Source organism: Patella vulgata, chromosome 2 (assembly GCF_932274485.2).
Source record: "Patella vulgata chromosome 2, xgPatVulg1.2, whole genome shotgun sequence".
Lineage (NCBI taxonomy): Eukaryota > Metazoa > Mollusca > Gastropoda > Patellidae > Patella > Patella vulgata.
The window spans coordinates 68,002,446-68,025,242 of NC_065880.2; the positions used below are offsets into that span (position 1 = coordinate 68,002,446).

The following is a 22,797-nucleotide window of genomic DNA, read 5'->3' on the forward strand; positions in this document are numbered from 1 at the left end:
GATAAGAATTGTGACCTGTAGAGTGTTCACAAACAATTTTGGATGGATGGACAGGGGAGACGACAATATACGTCCACATGAAAATGTTGGCGTGTAAAAATGATTTTGCAACAAAGAGGCGTAGCTCTGAAGGTGATTATCAAAAAAATGTCGGAAACAATTCTTCTTCATTTCAATGAGGTAAACAATGAGGTATTGTAACCTCAAATGTCCTATCAAGAAATGTGAATGGCGGAAAACATCAATATTTGACCCAATTGAAATGTGGGTGTATAAAAAGGATATACCTTTATTAAAGTACAACTAATATGTTATCATCAAACAACTTTATTCACAAATCAAGTTGATCCAACTTTTTCCTCCTTTTTCTATTTTTAGTTTTCTTTTGTTTACCGATCGTTGAAGATTTGGGTTTAACTGTGGCTGTAGCATGGGTTTTATCAGTTATTACAGTTTGTTCATTATGTAATGTTAAAGTGTTCATAGCACCCACAGCTTCATCACCTGAATCTTCTGATATATCAGCTTCATCACCTTCACATTCTGTTTGTAGTTTTACCGGCATCCGATTAAAGAAATGTTGTCTTACTGTAAATATTAAATATCAAATTGTATAAACTGACAAAACAATAAAACATATCAAGTAGCAGGGCCTCATTTAAAAGCTTTAGAAGCAACATTTTAACCAATCTGTTTCACAGAGATCTTCTAATATCTCTGTAACAGATGACTGTTTCGACATGTGACCTCACATCATGTGGCGTCAATCATTGGCTCAATAGCACCTGCATTGTTTACATAAGACGTTACTGATCCGAGCTAAATGGTGAATTTTACTTATTTTAATACCCATTTACACTAAATAGGAAATGATTTTTACCTACAAATAATTCAAAGGTCTTTATTTATTTTTCTAATAAATGAAAAAGATAGGTTGCCAGGCAACAAAACATACGCCCACAACAGCTAAATCGTCTGGGCAGTCAACAAAGTTGTTGCATGTTTTTACTTTTTTTGGTAATGAAACATTTATAATACACTAAAATCTGATTAAGAGCAACAACTCATGAAGTAATTATCAGAAAACCATTAGAATTTGTTTGTTTTTATAAAGTTCTACCCTATGCTAACGTTTTGTATACAAAACTTTTAATATCATGGATTTAGCTGTTCAAGACATAAAAATTCATTGAAAATCAATATACTTGTTCGTCTCAAGATCTTAAACTCTGTGTATCAATCTGAAGTCAATCGGATGATAACTTTAGCCTTTAGAGCTTCACAAATCAATAGGATTCTTTGTCTCATGACCTTAAACACTGTGTATAAATTTAAAGTCAATCGGATATTAACTTTGGCCTTTAGAGCGTCCACAAGATTTTTGGAAGTGATCAAGGGAAATAACTCTGGCAGTAATTATCCGAAATCGTTGAAAATCAATAGGATTCTTCGTCTCATGACCTTAGACACTGTGTATAAATTTAAAGTCAATCGGATATTAACTTTGGCCTTTAGAGCGTCCACAAGATTTTTCAAAGTGATCAAGGGCCATAACTCTGGCAGTAATTATCGGAAATCGCTGAAAATCAATAGTCTTCTTCGTCTCATGACCTTAAATACTGTGTATAAATTTAAAGTCAATCAGATATTAACTTTGGCCTCTAGAGCGTCCACAAGCAATTGTGGACGCCAGACCGACGGACGGACGGGGGCGACGACAATATACGACCATATTTCAATGTGGGCATATAAAAATGTTTTAGAATTTAATTTGACGGAAGAAAAAAGTTAATATTTGGAACTCATTAAGTCGCATCGAGGTCATCCCTATCAGTGATTGTAGCGGCCTAGCGAAAATTCACTGCTGATAAGTGTGCATTTTAACATATGGCTATTTTGATAATGTTATGCAATAATTACCTTTTAAACTTTCTCGAATATCCCAAACTTTGGCTTCTTTGTCTCCCCCTGCAGCAAATACAAATGGAGCTTCTGGACAACAACCAACACAGTGTAACTCGTTCTAAAATTATCAAAATAATCAATACACAATAGTGAAGTGGTATCAGGTGTTCTGGGGAAAGTTTTTGATTTATATGTTTCTCTTTAATTAATGACAAGTTAGTGGTAAAATTATCATTCCTGTCCAGTTTGTAGCTCTTTTTCTTTACAAACTTTAAAATGCAAGTAGGTACAGATTAGCACAATAAATCAAATCAAAACAATTATTATTTTCTGATATAAATACAGCATTTATTTGTTGTTTAAACTCATATTCATTAGTGCATGGAACATTTCATATAATTACAATTGAATTTTCCATCTCAAACATCATGTACAAGGCTCTATTCTAAAATAGTGATATCATATTTTCTGTAAAGAATAAATTAACTTACAATCTTTAGATTTTTTTCAATAATATGTTGTGGCTTGTTATCTTGAACATCCCAGACTTTAAGTTTTTTATCATCTGATGTTGTAACCAAAAGACCTGGTATTTGACTACTTAAACATAAACCTTTAATATACAACATAATCATATTAAACAAAATACATAAATAACCATCTATATATAAAAGTTGGTTTGGTTGCTATAGGAAACCAATTTGTACTTGTTAACATAGATAAACAATGACCATTGTACTTGTTACTGGTATAATATTAATAACAGTCAGTTCTGTACTTGGTGCTGGTATAATATAAATATCGGTATGTCGGTGTTGTACTTTTTACTAGTATAATATAGTATAACAGTCAGTGTTGTAGTTGTTATTTGATATGTAGAAGAAACAATATACCTGTAACAGCTTTATCATGGGGTTTAAACTTATAGATTGGTTTATCTTCTCTAATATCAAAATAAAATACTTGTCCATTATCAGTAGACGCCTAAAAATACAATAAATATATACACATATAATCCACAATAAATTCTCAAATATTCAACAGAGTACAGGTTACGATACATCCCTGCTATTTTTATGAATTCTGCAAACTACAGTACTCACCAGCCAGGCAACAAACAATTGTTAATGACCAGTAAAAAGGACGACATAACAACAGAGTTCAATTTTTGAGTGCGTGTATAAAAACAAATACATTGAGACGCAATGAAAACGCACAACTGATTTAACTGGAAGTGCTGTAAAGACATAATACAGCTGAAATGTGATTTTTAGCATGTTTGTGGTATGAACATTTAACCATGTAAGAAAATCTACTACCTTTGAATATTATAATGGGCTTGTAGTATTTTGATAGAACTGGAAGTTCATAATTCTAGCTCTTAATCTAGGGCCACACAAAATAAATGTCTTGTTTCTCGGGCAACTGACAGCTGAAACTGTAGGGAGGGAGGGCGGTTTCTTTTTTTTTTTTACTCATTGATGGTGCAAAATAAAATTTGGCTATTGCTGAAAATTGTTGGGGCGGGAGGGCGGTCTTTCTTTTTTTTTTTTTTTAAATGAGACAGTCATTACTTGTTTACGTTTTTGCTTTCCGTTATATTCAACTTTATTGTACATACTTAAAACATAAACCCAAAATCAAGTCTACTAAAACACTGAGACTGAACACTGACTGAAAGGAAAATAATTTTCCATATTTAATTCACATAATTGAAATTGGTTTAAAATAAAATTCCATACGACTATGTAATAGCCCTCCATAAAGACAACAATATTTTTAAAAACTAAGCCTCTTTCACCAGGTGTATCAAAAATAATAATCATGGTAAACAGTATTTAAAACTAAATCTAGTATCGCCGGTTTATTTATAATTATTTACCGAATTCCAACCAATGCATGTCACACCGTGTCATCGGTATTGGAGATTGCCGGAAATACTGTTTCTTGGGATATTCGGTGTGTTTCTCAGGATATTCGGTGTTCTATCCGGTGTTTATATTGAATGACTATTTAAATCTAACTAACAACTGGTCAGTAAAACCATCAAATCGGTAATCCAATTATTATTTTCCGGATTATCGAAACTACCGTAAATGTGCTAATAATGACCCAGATTCTAAGGTGTGCATTATGACGACTATCGTCATCGTATCGTATTCTTAGCTATAATTAATTAACCTGTTCTACGGTTCATTATTTTATCAATAGGATTTTCCAAACAAGGACCGACTGAAGCCGGCAATAATGAGCCGATTACGATCGAATGATTGAAATATTGTCGCCAATGACTTTTAACACGAATCAAATTCTAGTTTATCAGGGGAGGTAATTAATATCACGTGATACAAAATGGAGGTTCTTTCGATATCAATAAAAAAGGCAAATCTGCCAAACTTCGCCATTGTTCGGATAAAAAAGACAGCATGTTCATCTGAATCAGTTTTAATACATTTGAATAGATATACATGTATGGCGGATGTAGGTACATGCGGGATATTTTTTTTACGACTTGCTTGTCGATGTGCGGGCGGGCGTTACATATTTATTTTTTTTCATCAAGACTAATAAATAGACTGCACGCGCAACCAATTTTGCGTGCGGGCGGTGCCCGAGAAACAAGTTATTTTATTTGTGTTGCCTAGTAATGCTTATACTAATATTCTTACTTCAATGCATGTATCTTCTTTACTTACATAAACTAAATTGAACTATGGAGCAGAATTTCCCAAATAATGCATACTCACTGGAAAATGGCAAAAAAAGACAAGAGTAACGTAGAAAGATGTGACTGCACAACCGTTTGAGTATTAGACAGGTTTGTCCAGACATAACAAGACAACTAGTCATGAAGCCCCAACTTCACCAGACAGTGGGATAATGGTGTTTTTGTGAAAATGTTTTGCTGAGTCTCAGATTATTGCTCATGTTTAGAATTAAACATTTTCATTGACTGAGATTTGTTCTTTAAGCAAGCTACTTACAAAGAAATGCATGGGAGAGAAATGATTCCACACAATACGTTCCACTTCACCTTGTAGATTCCAAGTTCTATTTGTAGTGTTAGGATTACGGCAATCATATACTTTAACAGTACTAAAAAATAAATGGTATAACAGTCAGTTTATATGTTCATAAAAACAAACATTTAAATATGCATGGCATATCTATGGTATTACAATTGTACTAAGATCTAAATACTGACAATTTACGTAAGACCAAATGATGCTTATTGTTAACAAGAGCATCGCTAATGTTGCAATATATAGCCACATTCTTGATTTCATTGATATGCTACTTTTTAAAATGAAGTGAATGAATAATGAAATGGCTGCAATGACCGTAATATGACAAGAGGCAAAGAAGGCTAGACGTTTTGCCAAATTTAGAGACTAAATATTAACAAAAAAGTGGGTGTGATATCGCCCCAGGGGCATGCACCAAAATAAAGTGAGTGTGGCATCACCCAAGGAGGGAGGGGGGGGGGGGGGGTAATCATGCACCAAAATCAGTAGTTGCCGTCCTTGGGGTATAAGGAATAAGTATGCCAAGTTCCAAGATAATCCATTCAGAATAGTGGCCTTCGGGCGCTATACACAAAAAATAGGAGTGGCTCTGTCTCTGGGATTCGGGACACGCACCAAAATCACTAGTTACCACCCTTAGGCTATAACAGAGGACATCATCCTTCGGACATAAGGAATAAGTATGAAAAGTTTTCAAAACAATCGATTAAGAATTGCGGCCGGTAGGCAACACACAACAAGAAAATGGGCGTGGCTCTGCCCCTGGGGGTTGGGCATGCACCACAAACAATAGGGATGTTCCTTTAGGTATAAGGAGTAAGTATGCAAAGTTTCAAAATGATACATTAAGAAATGCGGCCTGTAGACGACAAACAAACAAATACAAGAAATGGGCGTGGTTCTGCCCCTGGGGGGTCGGGCATGCACCCAAAACAATAGGGATCATTCTTAGGGTATAAGGAATAAGTATGTAAAGTTTCAAGACCATCAGTTAAGAATTGCGGCATGTAGGCGACACACAGAGACGACGGCAATATATGAATCGGTACTTACTGATCAAAGGAACCTGACAGTAGAGACTGGGCTTCTAATGGATGCCATTTTACACACTGAACCTAAAATATAGTCATATCTATTATTATTTTAGGCCTAGCAGATAAGGGGCATTAATAGTCTTTCAAATAGAAATAGTTTAGGAAATAATTGCCCTATTTGCATATACCAAAATCACGAAGACTCACTCATCAACATCCTTTAACCTTTTGATGTTTTGGAAGGTACAGCGATAGACGTGCGATATTTTCTGGATTATGATCCCATTTGGTGCTCAACTTTCATTCCCGATTTAATCATGAAATGGATAATTGAGACTAGGTTTTTTATAATAATGATCGAGTCTAGGCCGAAATTTCAATTGCTTAATTCTCGGTTCATAGTGGATCAATTTAACTGGAATTTTCAGCAAATTGCCTTTACATTACCTATTTTTTAACTAATATAGTGAGAACTGCCAGCTCTTTATCTAATCTCCCATAATGTATCTTTAATTATAACCAAAGTTATTGTGCCCAAAAGCATCAACCAATCAAATTGCTTATCTCTGCTTACCGTAAGCAGACAATGTTCATCATCAAACTCCATCAGGGCATTCACCTAATGACCGTCTACACCAAGTTTGAACAATCACCTCAATTAGAAGGAGATTTATTGTGTTTCAAAGTCTGGACCAATCAAATTGCTTATTGCTCTGCTTATCCTCAGCAGAAAATGTTCATTATCAAACTTAGTCAAGACTATACACCAAGTTTCATCACTCTCACTTAATTAGAACTAAAGTTATCGTATCCCAAAGCATCCACCAATCAAATTGCTTATCTCTGCTTACCCAAAGCAGAAAATGCTCATCTTCGAACTCCATCAAGGCATCGACCTAATAAACACCTACACCAGTTTAAACATTCTACCTCAATTAGAAAGAGAGTTTTTGTGTCCCAAAAAGTGTGACAGACAGACCGACAGACGAACCCATTTTAATAGTCCTGTAAAATCCAAGAAATGTCTATCAGCAAATCTATGACCATTTTTTTAGTGATGATAAATGTGAGAAACTAAAGTAAGGCTTGGTATATATAAATATATATGAACAATTATAGATATTTATAGAGATCTTGTATATACAGGACCTCAGTTTTTTCGTCACATGGGAACCACTAGATGTTTTTTTTTCCCTTACCAGGCCATCTGTCCTGCACTGCTAAAAAGGGGAAACCAGGCTTAAAATCCTGAGAAAATTTGTAGACCAGGATCAGACTTGGTACTTGGTGAACAACGGTGGCTCCTTATTACTAACAGAAGATATAGTCTACATCTATACAATAAAATAAGACATAAATTTACCTTTTCAATATGTTGTGTTAATGATGTAACAACCTTTAATTCTGATAGATCCCATAATGCTATTGTGAAATCAGCAGAGCCACTGGCTAAAACATTTCTACAATAGAAAGCATGTTATTTGAAGATTATAAAACAAAATCTACCTAAAACATAGGTGTAATTTTATGGTAGTCTGTGAAGGTCTCATAAAACATAGGTTGCCAGCCAAATATGACCTAACGAACATTCCAGTGGAAACGAATATCTTAAATGTTACATATTCCACTGCTTTCCACTACCTTCGTAATATAGCAATTTAATATGGTTATCTCAAAAAAGATTATCACCTACCCTACAACTGAATTCCATGATAAATCTAGAACAGCATCACTATGACCACCTACTGTACCAGACTATAAATTAAATATATTTAATATTCTTGATAGTAATAAAAATGGCACAACAACAGCTTAAGACATCAATTTCCATTGAAGTCATCTCAACATGTGCAATAACTTGCTTGTTAATGTTAAAACAATATTTTGTTGAATCAATGTATCACGATTAGCGTAATGAATCGTGAGATGCTGAATTCTTCGGGATACACATTGGTTAATTTGAATTAATAACACTGCACAGCAGACACCATTTGGCAATCTGTCATGTTTCCTATAAATAGCCCAACCATAAGAACTTCTGTATTCTCTTTTAGTTTCATACAGATTTGTTTGTAACTTTTTAATATCTTATCTTAATATATTTTAGGACACAGTTAATCAAACAAAACATTTTAAAATACATAAAACAGCAAACGGCAGGCACCAAAATCATTGACAAATACAAATCAAAAGTATGGAAAAACTATGTTTTGTAAAAATTGAAAAAAGGAAAGTTGTCTTTGGAATACGCCATACTTTTCTAAACTATTTTGGCAATACCAAAAAATCTTACTGCCTACACCACAAGGCTGCTCAGTTCGATTCACAACAAATTGAAAGTAGGCCTAGATTGTTTGAAGAATCAACATTGTTACTTGGGTAAGAATTGTTGGGAATTTTATTTAATCTTTATAATGCATGGTTAAGTAAGAATTCAACTCTTTATAAAATATCGTAAAAAATTAGGTGGGAATTCTAAACTTTATAAGGCATGGTTAGTATGGAATTCTAAACTTTATTTGCAGCTATAATGAAACAGTATAAATTTTTGAGATTGCCCACTCATTCAGTTATCCTGGGGAGTAATGAACCCAGAAAAAAGTATGTTTATTTATATAATTCTATCTATTTTGTGATTTTCAGTATTCTATATCTACCTTTTTCTTTTTTTTCTTTGATGCACCTTTTAGTTTAAATGCTGGTTCTAAACTCTCCATTATATTTAAATCCCATACCTCAATAGTTGGCTTCATGGTTCCTATAGCAGCATAACATCCTATAAACATAACAAACTGTATATATCGGGACACCCTCAAATCTATTGCTATAAATTTCACCACAATTATTGTAATTTACATACTTTATTGTATAAGTGACGTGTGTCGTCAATGTTGTACATGTAGGCCTAATCATCTATATATACATGAAAGAAAAAATTTGTTTTCTTTGTTTGTGGGTTTGTTCTCTATTCATAATAACTACCGGTAGTTTATTTTACAAGGAATTCAATAGTGCTTATTGTGTTATTACGGAAGTTATGAGGAGATACATTCTAGAATGTGCCCCACTTTTCTTGAATGAGCCATTACCTTCAGGAAACTAAGCTAGTAGCCAATATTTTAAATGAAATGAAATGAAATGGGGTTTAACGTCCCCAATATTTTAAGAAGTCATGTTGTCTAACCTTTTCGATGCATTCCCCCCCCCCCCCTTTTTGTTATTTGCATCTTTATGGTTTCTTCTCATGTTTATAGCATACTTACCCGAGTCACCTGTATCACCAACATCATAATTAATAGTTTCAACAGTCAATGGAAATGCAGGTAACAAGTAATCATGATGTAAATATAAATATTGCTCAACTTCATTATAAACTGTAAATAAATACAAAATACCATCAACAATTTATATTTACAAATAAACACAAATATTATGCCTAACAACTAAATAATCTCTTGGTTTGGTTCCACCCATTTACCAAAATATTCTCAATATGCTGATAATTATAATTCTTTTAAGAAAAACCTCATTTGTTTATATTGGCTTTTAACTAACATGTTTTTTTTTTAATTTGTGTTACATTTCTGTGTTATATATAAACTTGTGTTTTAATATATTATACTTTATAAACCATGCCTCAGAACAGCTATTCTAGCTGAATGTCAGCATTTTGTTGTAAGTGCCATAAAATATAATTATCAATTATTATTCCTGAAGCTTCATTACCAGTAGCTACGAGAACGTAACTAAAAACACTGAGATATACTGATGTGCTTGTTTTAGCTACGATTGGATGCCTTTAGTTCCAAGTGGCAAACTCAATTTCTTTATTAATGCATGTACCATCTTAAAAATAAGTTAATTTTATACTATTAGTACTTATTACACATACGCAGTCCAATCTACTGAAACAACATTCATTTATCAGCAAATATCGACAATAAAGTAAATCAAGCATTGTTTTTATCAAAATTGATTTGGACGTTCATAATTACGGCGTATTACTACTGCGCAACTCTGATCAGATTAGTATTTTGATTGGCTATTGCACACGAGGCCCCGCCTTTATGTGTAACAGACGTAAATTTAAAATGTCAGAAAAAGCAATCTACTGTCGCTTTGATTTAAAAAGAGGGGATCTGTACCCGTTTCAGGTATGATTATATGCTTAACTGTAGTTGGGTGTGACAGAAATATTATAAATAACAATAATCAATCGTTGTTTTGATTAAAAATATTGTCAATTTTGTTTACAAATGCCGGGTGCGAATCGCTCCCGCATGTGCTACGTTGAAGGTAATAGCACCATTTCTTATCTCGAAACACAGAGGGTGGAGAGATAAGGTTTGTTATCTATATTACCAGCAGATCAACTACGGTAAAGCAATGTCTTTGGTGTTATATCCAATATTTGTGCTGTTTCGAAGTAATATGCAAGTCACGTCGCGACGTCGCAATTTGTTTGATACTGCAGCTTGGACTGACATGAACAATTCATTTCAAAACAACTTAATTGATGTCCATTTGTAAGTAATTTATATCAGATGTTGATTGAATAGAAGTGAAGTCAAAACACTGAAGGATTAGCCAGAAGGCAAACTTAGTAGATCGCTGAAAACACTCACCCAACTGGCCAGCTCATTAGCATAGCTTCAGGAATATATGAAAAGGCTGTCTAATCTCTTCTTTACTAATAATTCATAAAGGCAGTTATATATGTTTCACTTACCTAAAACTTCTAAGTGACTAGCATCTTCATGTGCTCTACCAGTTACAATTAAATTATCTGTAGGTTGTATTTCAAAATCTTCATCATCACTCTGATCCTAATTAATACAAAGGCTTTAATATAAGCAACAAACATCATTATCTTGTGAGCATTAAGTATCAATCATATTTCTCAATCTTTACATAACAGATTCAATTTCCACTCAGTAAATCTAATTTTCTTTTACACTGTACATATAAAATATGGGTATCTGACATTATTTTTTTGATAAGAGACCACACTCCTCATATTTTGACAACTGTAAGTTTTAGACATGGAACCGCCACACATTCACACTTCAGCCTGATGAGTTCACATAAGAACAAAACAAGTAGTTTCATGAGAGAAATCTGGAACGTCTACCTGCCATTTACAGATTTTCAATGTTAATTAATGAGATAAAATTGATTACTTCTCTTTTATCTGTAATATAAGGATCATCATCATTACTGGCAAATAGAGCAACTTTATCAAATCCACCAACAGGATCAAAATCTACAAAAAATGCACCAGTTAAAATCTCTTGCAGAAATTCATCATAGGTTATTCTAGACTTATTTTGAGTCAATTAAGATTATAAAATAAACGAATAAACGTGAATATTTTTGTTTACTTGGTGTGGTTTAACAAGATTGTATGTAATGAATTATTAGGTTATGAAAAGTCCCTATCCCACATCCCTTTCTTAGTAAAAGGTCCCAGGCCAGTTATAGTTATACTCATGACAACAGCTGTTGAATAGATCAATTACAATATATGAAATGAAATCAGGTTTAGCGTCCTACTGGAAACAGTACATAAATACAGTCATTCTGAATCAGAGGCATTTATTTTATTAACTATGTGTCTTTATTAACCCTTTGGCTTTAAGATGGGGGAGGCTAAATATGATCTTTAAAACTAACCTTGTTCATCATCATCGTCATAATCATCTAAACCATACTTTGAAGTGATATAATCATCATCATCATCATCCATGTCTGTTATCTTTCTTTTATTTTTTGTATCTTTAATTTTTTTTTTATCATCCATTTGTGATGAACTAGCCCCTTCCTCTGCTTCTTCTTCTTCTTCTTCTTCTTCTGCTTCTTCAATTTCACTTTAATAGATCAAACAAAGAGTTTGAAAATTATTTCACACAAGATAGGATGCCAAGCTAAAAGCCTACAGGCAAGAGAAACTAGCTCACAACCTGCGATACATGTTTTGACACGCACAGGTCATAGGGTTTGGTAGCTACCAGACCAGCCGAAAAAAACGGGGTAAAAATTTTGTAGGTGCAGGATCAAAAGTCTCTATGGCCAGTCTGCGATCTTCTATGGTGCCGAAAACATGTCAGTACCAAGCTTAGATTTACGAAAAAAATTCCTGTAGCACGTACAACAGGTTTTAAGCTAGGCTTTAGTTGTCCAAACTGCGAAAAGATAGATAACCATAGAAATAATTAACATTTGATTGGTTTTATTTCTTCCTTGTGCTAACACTTAATTATTAAACTAAACATATACGGATAATCAGATACTAAATTTAGCAGACTTCTTCTTCGTTGCATGAACTTAAATACTGTGTATCAGATGGTAACCTTGACTTCTATAGCATTCATGATATCCACAAGTGGATGACAAACCAATAGACGAACCAAGGTGGAGGACAACAATAAAAACACACAATATTTTTGTGCCACTAACTCAGTCAGTTTTGTACTACTTATTAATGACATGAGTAAAACAATTCCAGCATATTCAAAGACAATTTAAACAAGCCAACAGTGAGGCTGATGTCTCCCGCTGAAATCCCAAAATAAATAAATGACACATATTAATTAATCGCACATTTATTTTTTTCAAAAGTATTAAGCAATCAAACTGATTATCAACTATAAACTAAGTTTCATCACTCTTGATCAGATAAAATCAAAGTTATCTTGTCCCAAAGCATCGACCAATGAAATTGCTTCGCTCAGCTTAGCTTTAGCTCACAAAGTTAATCACTGAAGTCAGTCAAGACATTCGCCTAATGAACATCTACATCAAGTTTAAACATTCTACCTCAATTAAAAGCAGGTTGCTACGTTCCAAAGTCTTCATCCATCAAATTGCTTATCGTTCTTTAGCCTAAGCAAAAAATTCTCATCATCGAACTTAGTCAAGGTAATGATATAATGAATCTATACTCAGAGTTTCATCACTATCACTTAATTATAACCAATGTTATAGAGCCCCAAAGCATCAACCAATCAGACTGCTTAGCTCTGCTTACAGTAAGCAGACAATGTTTATCATCAAATTCCATCAAGGTGTTGACCTAATGAATGCCTACCCCAAATTTGAACATTCTACCTCAATTAGAAAGAGAGTTGTTGTGTTCCAAAGTTACAACCAATCAAATTGCTTATCGCTCTGTTTACCCTGAGCAGAAAATGCTCATTATCGAACTTAGTCAAGGTATTGATGTAATTAAACTATACACCAAACTTCATCACTCTCACTTAATCAGAACTAAAGTTATAATGTCCCAAAGCATGACGGACGGACAGACAGACAGACAGACAGACAGACAGACAGTATAAGTGAAAGATTAGTATAAGCAACTGGCGTTTGATGTCTAAGCCCATGAAAATAATTTCAAACAATCGTAGAAGGAAATACACGCTGTGTACAACCTATTGAAAAATATTGTTGACTTCTTTTCCTTAATACTATACCTTACAAGCCCAAGGCTTTGTACTTATCTATGATACTGATTGATATCTAACATGAAACTAGATACAACTCACTCTTTGGTTTCTTCTATAACTCTTCTTAAATCTTCTCTGTCAATTAATACCTACAATATAAATTAATCATGCCATTTTTCAATGACAAAAAAAAATTTGTATTACGATTCTTAATAACTCAGTTGTTAACATGTATGTTGAACATACTGTCTATTCAGACACAACAGCACCAGTAAAAATAAGATTTATTTTGAAAAGCACTAGCACCATCTGTGCATTAGGGTGTTTCATATTTGAACTTTTTTTCGCGATTGAACTCTACCATGTGCCATGCGTTTCCAATTGGGTCCAAACTCATCACCAGCGAATATTATAATTTTCCCACCAAGTCGCCGCCATTTTGAATTTTTCGCCAAGTGTGAAATTTTTGAAAAAGTCGGAAAAATACTTCCCGTTACGGTAGAAAGATAAAACTTGGCACAATGCATCAAAAAGGCACAAAGATGATCTGCAATATATTTCAGAATTTTAGCATAAAAATTTAGGATGGTTGCCATTTGGCATTTTTTTAGAAAAAAGTCTTTTTCTGTAGAATTTGTTAAGACCAAGGTGATTAAACTCCACCAAAACGTCATAAACTAATTTATCTACACAAATTGAGATTAATAAAGAACTAAATTAGTTATACGGGTTGTCCTCGATGAATACTTGATCATTCATGAGAGACAGAGCGCATTCAAATAATCACAAAAGTTATTTAATAATCCAAACGAACCAAAGTTTGTTTCATATAGTCAGAAAATTTGGTGTGATGTATTTCGACTGACTGTAGCAAGGCCTGTAACTGTTCTTCATTGCCAGTCTTGAATCGTCTTGATTCCCCGTTCTGCACAGGAGTGTTTTCCACAAAGCTTAGAAATTTTCTAAATTTAAAAAAAAATCCTATTCGCTACATGGTACCTGCATCTATTCCTGTGATTCGGTGAGGCCAAGAGGATTAAAGACAAACCATGAGTCGTTAGATATAAGCTCTGTATAATCTGTGTCATTGTGTTTTTCTGGAAAGTTCTCCCTGCATCCATTCCTGTGGTTTGGTGAGGCCAAGAGGATTAGAACAAGTCATGAGACGTTAAATATAAGCACAGAATAATCTGTTTCATTGTCTATTTCTTGAATTTTGGGTTATCCTGGATTGAGCTGAGGCCTAGGTGTTGAAAACTGGTAGTTTTTTGCTTATTTGTCTGGTAAAGTCTCTGAACCTATGGCTATAAAACTGTTTTCAACACCTAGACCTCAACTCAAACCAGGAAGATCTAAAATTCAATAAACAGATTGTTCTGAGCTTATATCTAACGACTCATGGCTTGTCTTTAATCCTCTTGGCCTCACCGAATCACAGGTACCATGTAGCGAATAGGATTTTTTTTTAAATTTAGAAAATTTCTAAGCTTTGTGGAAAACACTCCTGTGACAAATGATCTTGCAGAACGGAGAATCAAGACAATTCAAGACTTCATTGACAAGACTGGCGATGAAGAACAGTTACAGGCCTTGCTACAGTCAGTCGAAATGCATCACACCAAATTTCCTGACTATATGAAACATAATTTGGCTCGTCTGGATTATTAAATGACTTTTGTGATTATTTGAATGGTTTCTGTCTCTCTTGTATGATCAAATATTCATCGAGGACAACCCGCATAACTAATTTAGTTCTTTATTAATCTCCATTTGTGTAGATAGGTTTGTTTATGACATTTTGGTGGAGTTTAAAGATGGGTTCCCAGAAACGTATTTATCGGGTGGTTATTTCCAATAAAAGTATGGCAATTTTGGTATATATGGATAGTAGAGATATCCAATCTTACTAGAAAAATACTGGATTCCCCGAAAAACACTCATGGAGCGTATACAGGACAAAAATGTAAGGGTTTCCCTAATCAACAGCCCGACGATTAGGAACTTCTGCACACGTGATGTCAAAGGTCACGAGCGAACACTGAGCGCTTGATGTACAAGTTGATCAACTTTATGAAGAGTTAGACGTACAATACTTTCTGAGATAAAAATGATGGAAAAAGACGCGGGTAGTGGATAATCCGAGAATTTAATTAGGATTCGACATTTGTAATAAATAGTAAGCGATTAAAGACAACAATTCGTCTTATGTATGCAATGAATTCTCCTCTGACTCCCAAGACGAGACGTAAACATGACCTGGTTTGATCGAATTTTAATAGTAGGGCATTCCTTCGCAATTACAATGTTTGAGAAGGATTTGAAGCATAATTATGACAAATTAATTAGTTTGAATATGTTTTTGGCCCATATATACCATTAAATCACCCAGTTTGTACGCGGGAACCCATCTTTAATCATAGTGGTCTTAACAAATTCTACAGAAAAAGACTTTTTTCTAAAAAATGCCAAATTGCAAACCTCCTGAATTTTGATGCTAAAATTCTGAAATAAATCGCAGAACATCTCTGTGCCTTTTCGATGCATTGTGCCACGTTTTATCTTTCTACTGTAACGGGAAGTATTTTTTCCGACTATTTCAAAAATTTCACATTGAGTCATTTTTGGTGAAAAATTCAAAATGGTGGCGGCCCGCCATTTTTGGTAGGAAAATTATAATATTCGCTGGTGATGAGTTTGGGCCCAATTGGAAACGCATGGCACATGGTAGAGTTCAATCGCGAAAAAAAGTTCAAATATGAAACACCCTACTGTGCATGCAGGACCATTAAATGTGAATAGAAATGAATCTATTTTCATGACTGTTTGTGTGATCGATTCTTAGAAAATCACTGTAATGAAGTTATCATTGAAATCACCATATCTGCTAGACATTGGGTCAATTCAAGTTCCTGGTTACGCTTGTGTTAAGGTTGTGTCCTAGTGGTGTATAACTGGTGTTGTTTTTAGTGCCTTAACCTGGAAAAGTTAAATAAAATTTGCGGACCTTGCTCTGCTTATTTATGAGGGCTATCCAGATATATCAGCTAAAATTGAGATAAAATAATATTTTGTATCAATAATTATTATAGCTAGTGCCATTGTGTATGTATATTATGCTGTTGATGCTGTACGTGTCGGATAATTATTATTTAGTTTATACACTACAAACTGTATCGCCAAATGGAGAAAATTTAGATAAACATATTTACAGATGATCAGAACCTATGTAGGCCTACTTCGTAAAACTAATATAAAGTGTTTATAAAAAATGTCACATTTCCAGACCTTGCTCTCAAAACCTGACAGGCTTAATGAGAAGCTTCTGCGAAATAAGCAAGTGGAAACAGAACATAATATTAATCCAACCAAAAAACAGTAGTACCGGTATTTAACACAAGCTTCTCAGTGTGAAACCCTAATAAGTATTACTGCCACAAAACAAACCGGCAAATTTTCCTTCACTAAATATTTAATACCGAATGTACCCGATTTGGAGATCCCTGTCTACCCTTTAAGCGACATGCAAGTCTCGCATTTTACGCAGACACACTCGTAATGTTTATTTTCTGAGAATGAAACAATGTTGAAATATGTAAAATCATGGACCTTATTTATTATAATATGTTGGGGGTTGGATATTCGAATGGTTAGCATGTGCGTGCTGTATCATAAGGCCTGTCATTGAGTCAACTGGCGTGGTTTCGAATCCCTGGTCCTACGTGACAAGGAGTAGGGTCGCCTGTCCAACCTCGTGGGTTTTCTCTGGGTCCTCCGGTTTCCTCCCACTGCTAAAGACCCCTACGCGCAAGCGAATTATTGAAATACAATTAAACCATGTTAGTCCCGAAATGACCTAGTTTGTGTCCAGTGGATGTTAAACCCCATTTCTCTCTCTCTCTCTCTCTCTTATAATATGTATTATAAGGTCCATGGTGAAATTAACAAGAAAGAGAACAGTACAGTGGATATTATCAAACCTCTAGGCGTTGAGGCTCAATGAAGAAAGCAACGGGACGACAATTTCAGGTATGTCATCAACTTTTGGTAGTTTAAATTAAAAACTGAAGATATGGTGACATGGTGAGGAATTTTAGAATTTAGAGTAGGAGTATCTCCTAGTCCTGGAACAGACAGTGACGTTTTATCTCCTATTCGACATTTTTAATCTAGTTTCTCATTCCCAGAAAAGTATAGCCAATTTTATAAAATTATATTTATATAATATTACTATACTATTATTTATCAATACGTATTCATACCCTTTGTGGTGACTTGTTGACTGATCCTTGTTTAACCCACGTTAAACATGGCACAATGTTCATTCTGATGTTTTATGTGTTGTTTATGTTTATTTTCTCTTCCATGTGCTAATAAAACCGGAACAGGAATTTCGGTAATTATCTCCCTTTAAGCACACAATTAAGAGGAAGCAGACCACCTTCCCTTGCATCTGGGTCGGTTAAAAAGTAGTGTTTCCCACAACCGGATCGAGAGTCCGTGAATATACTTTGTGGTCCGCGAATGAAAAACGAGGACGTGTGATAAAAAAGATAGCCTGTGTCCGTTCTTCAAATGGAATAGAAGCGCAGAAACAGATTAATTTCACATCAGCTGCGCATACAGAGGGTTTGTGCCAGCCCTTCCCTATTGGAAATTTCTTTTCTTTTTTTAACGGAAGGGGCGGGGGGGGGGGGGTCACAGCAGGGACCTTTATCGGTACAAACATCATTATATGTCAATTCTTAATAATTTATTTTACAGTATCTTTTAATGTTCTTACTATAGGAATTGGGCGATATTAAACAATAACCGGGGCCTGGGCCGATCATTTGCAATTATTGTTTTTAAGACATTTTTCGACTCCCACCGTTCGACTGGTCATTTACAAATATAAATGTATCCATATCATGATCCAAGGAAACATAATTTGCTCGACCTGCTGAGACACAAGAATATGCAATTTTTGTTGAACCGAGTGACAATTATGAAATGCACATATGTATTTATCAAGTTTGACTGTATTTCCTTTTGTTACAATTCTTTGTCGGAAATATTGCGCGAACATATGAACGGAAATAATGTCACAAACGCCACTTGAATTCTCTTTTCAACACACTGTGCGTTGAATTCGATGTCTGGATATACGTTAGCGATGGCAATGATGGGTGCATGATCAATACCCAGGTCCCTAGTATACATTGGCGTGCATGTAAAATAACTCTTGACAGTTGAAATTTTATATAAGAAATTTAGTAGTGCCGCTGTCAGAGCAAAATTTCACTTCTGGCATACTACATTCATTCGCCCAGTCGGAGCAGAACAGTAGACCGTTAAACCCCCAATTCATTTCATTTCAATGCGTTTCACTGTCAGATCCCGACTTAAGAAGATTCTGTCGACCACTGCACGTTTATTTTCCCACAAGAATAGGCGGGACCGCCGCTGTCCAGGCAAAATGGCCAATTATTATTATTACAAATGACTTTGGTGAAAATTAAACAAAACAAATTATATTACAAATGACTCGGGTAAAAATTAAAATTGACTTTGGAGAAAACTATCAAAAACAAATTATATTAAAATTGACTTGGGTGGAAACTATAAAAAACAAATTATATTACAAATGACATGGGTGGAAATTAAAATTGACTTGGGTGAAAATTATAGAAAAAAATTATATTAAAATTGACTTGGGTGAAAATTAAAAAAAGAAAAAATATATTACAAATGACTTAGGTGAAAATTATAAAAAGACAAATTATTTTACAAATGACTTGGGTGAAAATTATATAAAAAAAACAACAAATTATATTACAAATGACTTGGATGGAAATTAAAATTGACTTGGGTGAAAATTATAAAAACCAAATTATATTAAAATTGACTTGGGTGAATATTAAAAAAAACCAAAACAAATTATATTAAAATGGACGTGGGTGAATATTAAAAAAAAAAAGATATTATATTGTATACATTGTATACATTCCATATTGAGGTGTAAACTATTTAAGTGTAACATTACACTGTTTGAGTGTAACACTCAGTATTAGTCTACACCACTAAATTTAAAGATACATTATGGGAGATAAGATAAAGAGATATCAGTTCTCGCTATAATAGTTAAAACCTAGATAGTGTAAAGTTAATTTGCTGAAAATTTCAGTCAAATTGATCCACTGAGCCAAGAAAGAAGCGGGTGAAATTTTTGCATAGTCTCGGTCATCATTACTAAAATCATTAATATAAACAGCATAGTCTCGATTATCCACTTTTATTGATTTAATTATCAATAGCCGTTAGCGGCATATAGGAATCTAATCCAGCCAACATCGAAGGCTAGCCTTGACATCGAGAGTTTATTATGGTCTGGATAAGTTAATTAATGTCTAAGTGATAATTTAGATAACATTTCAGGCCTAAAGAAAGACTTGTAATAAGCAGATTTTGCTCTTGCATAATGCATGTTTAAGATGTTACACTACTAGAAGTGGCAATTAGTCGCTGCATATTTAACACTCCTCCCAATCAATTTACATCACTAAAGGTTTTGGAGTTACCCTGTTTTAGGTGGCAACTAGAATAAAATTGGTGTAAACTACAACAATATCATTTTTAACAGTGCACGTCTTTTATGTGTTTTATGCTAGAAATAATTAATCTTGAGGTTTTTTAGAAAAATGGATTAAGATATAATACATGATAATATTTTGGAAGATTTGAATTTATTACCCCTTTAATTATTAAACTTTTGCTGTGAACATCGTAGGGATGTGGTATGTAGCTCGTCTAAAACACCCGTTACATCTGCAAGAGGACTGTACCACACACAATCAGGGGTGGTTTGGGGCCAGGAACCGGCCCGGGATCCCGTGTCGGAGCGGCCTCTTTTACTGACCGCGGACCCCTGTAAAATTTTGAAAAAAATAAACCCCAAATATGCGATTTGGTGGCATATCTGAATATAATCTCTGTCAAATAATATATCTCATAAATCGATTAATTTAGACCAAAACTCCGACCTGCAAGTAATTTACAACCATTAACCTGTGAAATTATCATATCGTCAGATTATGCAGGATTCCGAATTCCGGCCCACACCCAGCACACCCGGCCCAGAAAGTCTATTATACTAGCCCATTCCAGACTCCAGTAATGGCGAGGCGGCCCGTTAAAGCCACCGGCCACATACAACATGATCATCATCGCTCCATGGCCGGTCCAATACCCCCACCCCCACCCCATATAATGTTCAGCAAAAAAAGGTTTTTTTTAGACGAATTGGACAAAAAAAATTTTTTTCATTTTTTTCCGACCGGCCCAGAAAGTCTATTATACCAGCCCATTAGGTTCATTAATAGTTATACTTTTTGGTGTAAATGCTTAACGTCTACAATTATAGCCATATTACTCTTGTTCGGTGTGTAGCTCTTTTAGTTGGTTACGCGTGTGGAGGCGTTGCATTTTAAAAACGCTAGCTGTCGTATAGTTCACTGTCTCTGATCGGCGGACATCGTCCGATTAGAGACAGTTCCTAAAGGAACTAGCTGTGGTATAAATTGTACACTATAATACTTATACTTAGATCCAAATGCGTATGGTACCAAACAAAAGGGCAGAAATAAACTCCCCAGCAAGAAAATTCCTAATCCCCGCCCGAAATTAACACACGTGCATTTTAAACTTTGCAAAAAGTCTGTCGTATTGTATTACTGATCGGCTGAATATATTATATAATGACCGGGAACTAATCACAAACTAACAGAGGTTATGTTTACAAACATTGCCGTATGAGAACAGTGCAGTCATGTGTACCGGTAGACTGTGCACTATGGGCTCATTCATAAATTGAAACGATAGTGAGTGCGACAGCCCACGTGACATTGATTACATACTACAAAACTCTGTGCTATATTTACGGTTCCGATAACCTGGTATCGCGAGAAAGTCAATAAACGGGGATTTCCCTAAATAGCGGCCTGGCTTCAAGCTCAGATGCTCACCGTGATCAGCTGATCGTTGTTACAGTAAATGTAATAGTATTATCCAAACCGGCATGCAGGCTTTAACGTACAGTCATTTGTAACCGGTATAATAGTATTGGCGCGGAGTATAAACTAACGGTAGATCTTTTGCCTATGAACAACACATTACATGTATACATGTGACATCCACAGTTTAAAGGAAAAAAAAGAAGAAAATTACTGAAAGAGACGGGTAAAATAACTATTTAAAATTAGGCTAATGAGTTCATTTATCATTACATATTATGTTTTATAATGGGTAGATAGTTGTATGAATAAAAGTTGCTGGTGATTTAACGTCTGCTTCCACGGTAGTTTGAGTAAAGTGCAGTTAAAATGTCTCTCGAGAAGTACATAAAATTTCTGCAACCATGGTCTGAAATAGACATCATAGAAATCATGGATGAGAGGTAAAAATATGCGTTCAATCTAGTTTTGATAAGGGGTATTCGCAGTTCACTTTATTGTAGAGAAACGAAAGAAAAACATCTGATTTTACGAGAAAATTCGTATTCCTAAAAATAAAGGCAACAAATATTATTCCTATATACAGTGCCTATATAGGCCTACAGTTTAGCCGTCTGCGAAATATAACAGGATCACTGTTGTTCTTTCGGTATATTTTTTTTCAATTTGCTTTCTGAAACAGTAATCAAAAAACTGAACTTACGGTAGGCTACCCCAAAGGCATGTCGGAACGAAATTCCTCGTGCCGAGGGGTGGGTGTCGATCAGCGTTGGTCGTAAAATAAAAATTAACCTACCGGGTAACGTAAAAATATTTGCAAATTGACCTTTATCAGATGCATATTTGAATGTTGTATAGGGGTAAGACGCTGGCTCGCTAGTCTGGAGATTGGGTTTTCGATCCCTGCATTGGTCTAGAAAGTTCATCCAGATTTTCCCCCTGTCAGTGATGCAGGACGGAGGGCCTGACAAGTCGTTCGGATGGAACAAAAAAACGAGGTGCCGTGTACACATTGGCGTGCACTTAAAAGATCCCTTGACAGTTGGAATTCAGACTAGGCCGCAGTGCCGCTGTCCGGGAAAAATTTTCCCCACACTGTTCGCATTTAATCAAATAGGCCTGGGAGTTGACCGTGTCCTTTTTACGACCCCATGGCCAGATCTAAGTCTAAATATAATAGTGCCGAATTTTTATATTATATTTATAAGCATACGCAAACAATTTTAAAAACCCGAGTTCAAAGTGGGTGGGGTTTTATGCTAATGAAGTGGAGTTATCGTTCTTTGACCGATTGCTGAGCGAACAAATTATGCAAAGAAAGATATTCATATTTCTTGCTTTGCTTTCTCTTAAACTAGCTCGCAATCCGCCAAATTATTATCGCATAAACCACTTTACA

General features: G+C 34.8%; 1 protein-coding gene across 1 annotated transcript; it reads right to left on the bottom strand.

The window, feature by feature from the left end:
* Positions 1 to 311: 311 nt before the first annotated feature.
* LOC126811485 (periodic tryptophan protein 1 homolog) lies at positions 312 to 17,803 on the bottom strand. The gene is made up of 15 exons (XM_050537143.2): positions 17,670 to 17,803; positions 13,510 to 13,559; positions 11,639 to 11,832; positions 11,146 to 11,228; positions 10,695 to 10,791; positions 9,229 to 9,339; positions 8,623 to 8,741; positions 7,659 to 7,720; positions 7,329 to 7,425; positions 5,985 to 6,046; positions 4,890 to 5,001; positions 2,799 to 2,889; positions 2,397 to 2,518; positions 1,921 to 2,023; positions 312 to 588 (listed from the first exon to the last, which is right to left on the bottom strand). The coding sequence occupies exons 1-15, from the start codon at positions 17,730 to 17,732 to the stop codon at positions 332 to 334; spliced, it is 1,623 nt and encodes a 540-aa protein (XP_050393100.2). The 5' UTR covers positions 17,733 to 17,803; the 3' UTR covers positions 312 to 331.
* Between the last annotated feature and the right edge of the window lie 4,994 nt (positions 17,804 to 22,797).